The sequence below is a fragment of the Berghia stephanieae genome, unplaced genomic scaffold, assembly GCF_034508935.2.
Source record: "Berghia stephanieae isolate SIO BIC M18660-M18661 unplaced genomic scaffold, UCSD_Bste_1.3 scaffold11, whole genome shotgun sequence".
Taxonomy (NCBI): domain Eukaryota; kingdom Metazoa; phylum Mollusca; class Gastropoda; order Nudibranchia; family Aeolidiidae; genus Berghia; species Berghia stephanieae.
In genome coordinates, this window is record NW_027622068.1 from 53,911 (window position 1) to 57,555 (window position 3,645).

Sequence of the window (3,645 nt, forward strand, 5' to 3'; positions counted from 1 at the left end):
ACAATGATCTATGGTGAAGACATGACCCCTCTTCTCTAATGGGTTATTGTTTGAAATGTATGTGACTACAAAAGATGTGTGTGTTTGTGTGTGTGTGTGTGTGTGTGTGTGTGTGTCGAACCTAGCAAGTAGCAAATCCGATTTTTTGTTTTCTTTTGTCCATCTCTTGTCACCACTCCTTTCTATCGCAGTGTTGTCATTTAAAATAATACAATAATATTAAAATTTCGTTTGGTGTTTTTACTAATCAAATAATATGAGTTTCATTAGTTTCTTCCTTCCAAAAAACCCAGTTATAACGTCTGAATTTTAAAAAAGTCCAATAGAATATTTGGGGACCCGATAGCTCAGTTGATAGAGCACTCTCTTTATACGCAAAGGGCCAGAGATCGATCCCGGGTGCAGTCGATTTTTTTCTGAATCCCTGTCTACTCAGCAATGAATGGGTAGCTGAGTTTGTTAGATCTGGCGAAAAGTCACCATCGACCCCTCTTATCACCTCATCCACCCCCTCTTATTATAACTTCACGTCTCTCTCTTACTCTTCAATGCTCGCTGCCCTCTAATGTGTGTGTGGGGGGGGGGGGGGGGGGGGGGGGTAGGAGTTGCGTGTGTGTATCAACGCCACGAACACCTCGATCAACGCCTTGGGCGATGCCATTATCTCCGTTAATGGGGATAAATTTCAAATTTTATTAAATTATCGAAGTAACAATGAAGTACGGTGAGCAAATAAAGAAGGCATTACCCCTCTTCTCTAATTAGGTTACAATTTGAAATGAGTGTGACTACTCCGTGTGTTTTACTCCTGTAGGCCACGGTTTTCATCGTGTAGCGGTCTTTAACGGTTCAAGAATGAACGATCCCACGCACTCAAAGGTCAAACCGGTTCGAATTTCCAACAGTCTCTCAGGAATGTTCAATGTCAAAAAGGACCGGTCCTCGGTTCATTTCCCAAGGACCGTAGGACCGTGGTCCTTAAGCTTGCCAAGGACCGCCCCGCACTAACTACTACTACTACTACTACTACTACTACTACTACTACTACTACTACTACTACTACTACTACTACTACTACTACTACTACTACTACTACTACTACTACTACTTCTACTACTACTACTACTACTACTGCTCCTACTATATATATATGTATATATTTATATATATATATATATATATATATATATATATATATATATATATATATATATAAATATATATATATATATATATAATATATATATATTATATATATATATATATATATATATATATATATATATATATATATACATACATACATACATACATACATACATATTAGTTCAGAACCCACAACATTTGCAGAGAAATAAAGGATATTGCGAACAGGCAGTCATCTATTATACTTATTGTAGTGTGGAAATGGAGACGAATGTTTGATCCATCAACGACCAAAACAGGACCAGTTATAAAGGCTGCATGTGCGCGCAAATGAATCATTAATATACAAAACAAGTTATGTTTCAGGCTTGAATCCGTTTTCAGCTTCTGGTTAAAAGAGAGAAAATAATTCTAACATTGATACCCCACGTTTTCATTCATTATTTCGCAATGCATTCTTGTATTAATAAGATTTCCATCGACAATTTAACGCCATTTTACTCACACAAATGACGTTTTGATTCAAACCCGTTTGGCGGGTCAGCAACCCATGTTCTTCTCACTTTTATTGTTTCTCCTCTGCAAAGTGCATCGTATTCTTGGTCGAAATATGGTCCAATTGGTTTACTATACTTCTCTCTGGTTTCTTCTCTAGATATTTTCTGTTCCTTCGTGTTTCCCGGCATCATGATTTTATAATACCTTTTGCTATGCTTGGCACTCTCGTTGTTGGGATCTGTTTTTGTTGATTGTTTGAAAAAAGAATGTAGCTGTGTTAAATTTTAGAAGATTGTAGAGAAAATTTTGTGGTCTCATGATAGCCAAGTTGGTAGAGCTCTCGCATCACCTTCAAAAGGGACAGAGATCGATTCCGGAGAAGTCGAGATTTATTTCCTTCTGAACCTCTGTCTATCCAGCCGTGATTTGGTAGCTGGGTCTGTTAGGTTAGGTGGAAAGTACTCTGCGATAGACTATCGTATCATTCAAATAATAAGCAATTACTATTGTCCATTTCGTGCTATAAAAATCGAGTTAAACTCGGCATCACTGAGCCTTATAGCTCTGAATGACTATACGTGCCAGACAGAGAAAACATCAATGTACAGAACTGGCATACGGGGACAAAGCACATTAAATTTTAATTTTCGTTTAACCCTCTCCTTATCACCTACAGCAAAATCGTCACATTTGTCACGACACACAATATATCTACATTCTTCTTATTCAGATTAATTTTGGACATCACAATAATCTTTGTTTAATTAATAAGAACATAAAGTTGTTTTGTAGAGAGATTGTTTGAGTTTAAAAAATCCATTTTTCTGCTGGGTAAGCCTGTCATTTTTGAGAGAATATTGAAAATGATCGGTAAAGAAAGAGTTAAAATCGGTGGGTAACGACTGACAATTCAAGGATAAAATTACCCTTAACATGCATAGGTAGGAAATATGAATGCTGGATAAGGCAAATTATGCTGCATAAAGATCGAAGAAATAAAAAATGAAAATAACAATAGACATATTATGGGATGGAAGCCTCAATCTAATTAACGAAGACCGTTGATGTGGCCGTTTCGGGGTTCCCCCTTATTAACAAAACACTATAACTGAAACACTAGAGACGAATGAGAGATGGGACATGGAGGAGGAGGAGGAGGAGGGGGGAGGGAGGAGGAGGAATAGGAGGAGGAGGGGATTAGGACGAGGAGCAGAAGAAGTGTGAGAATACTTGAGAGGAACAAAAAAGTCATGGTAGAGAGAAATAAAGAGAGAGAGAGAGAGAGAGAAAAAAAGATAGATAGAGAGAGAGAGAGAGAGAGAGAGAGAGATAGATGAGAAGAGAGAGAGGAGAAGACAGATAAAGTTAGACAATGAGACGGAGAGAAATATATATATATATATATATATATATATATATATATATATATATATATATATATATATATATATATATAGAGAGAGAGAGAGAGAGAGAGAGAGAGAGAGAGAGAGAGAGAGAGAGAGAACAATGTCACTTTTCGGCATTTAGTATGGTCCACTCCAACACAAGTTACAGGTTTGAGAGTGTTTACATCTCCGAGGGCCATTTTAATCCATTTAGTTTTAAGCACCAGTTTCCTGATCAAAACATTAAACTCTCTTTTTTTTCACCGTAAATCAGAATTGATTTGAAAATATTATATTAAACCCTCTCCTTACCAAACATAGGAAAATTGTCACATTCTTTACGATGCAACCAACAATTAATTTCCTTATACTTATTTCATTTTGTTATAGCTATAGCTGTAAAAATTCGACACCGTGTGTTCAGCTCATTTTTCTGTATAAAATATAAAATATACTCGTTACTATTCTGTCTGAAAAGTCTACTTTTGTGTTGGGTGAGTGTGAAGTTTCGGGTAAAATTCTGGAAATAACTCGTAAGGAGAGAGTTAATCTTTTGACCACGTTATTTTAATTGAGTTGGAGGTGTGGGTCCAGGAAAAGGAAGAATCCAGTC

At 36.5% G+C, this 3,645-nt stretch overlaps 1 protein-coding gene across 1 annotated transcript in view; it reads right to left on the minus strand.

Annotated features, from left to right (window-relative positions):
• Positions 1–1,643: 1,643 nt before the first annotated feature.
• LOC144960945 (prolyl 4-hydroxylase subunit alpha-2-like) overlaps positions 1,644–3,645 on the minus strand; it is a 23,385-nt gene continuing 21,383 nt past the window's right edge. Inside the window, exon 6 of the mRNA XM_078894322.1 lies at positions 1,644–1,882. Within this exon, the coding sequence (XP_078750448.1) occupies positions 1,644–1,882 (239 nt within the window). The remainder of the gene's footprint in view (positions 1,883–3,645) is intronic.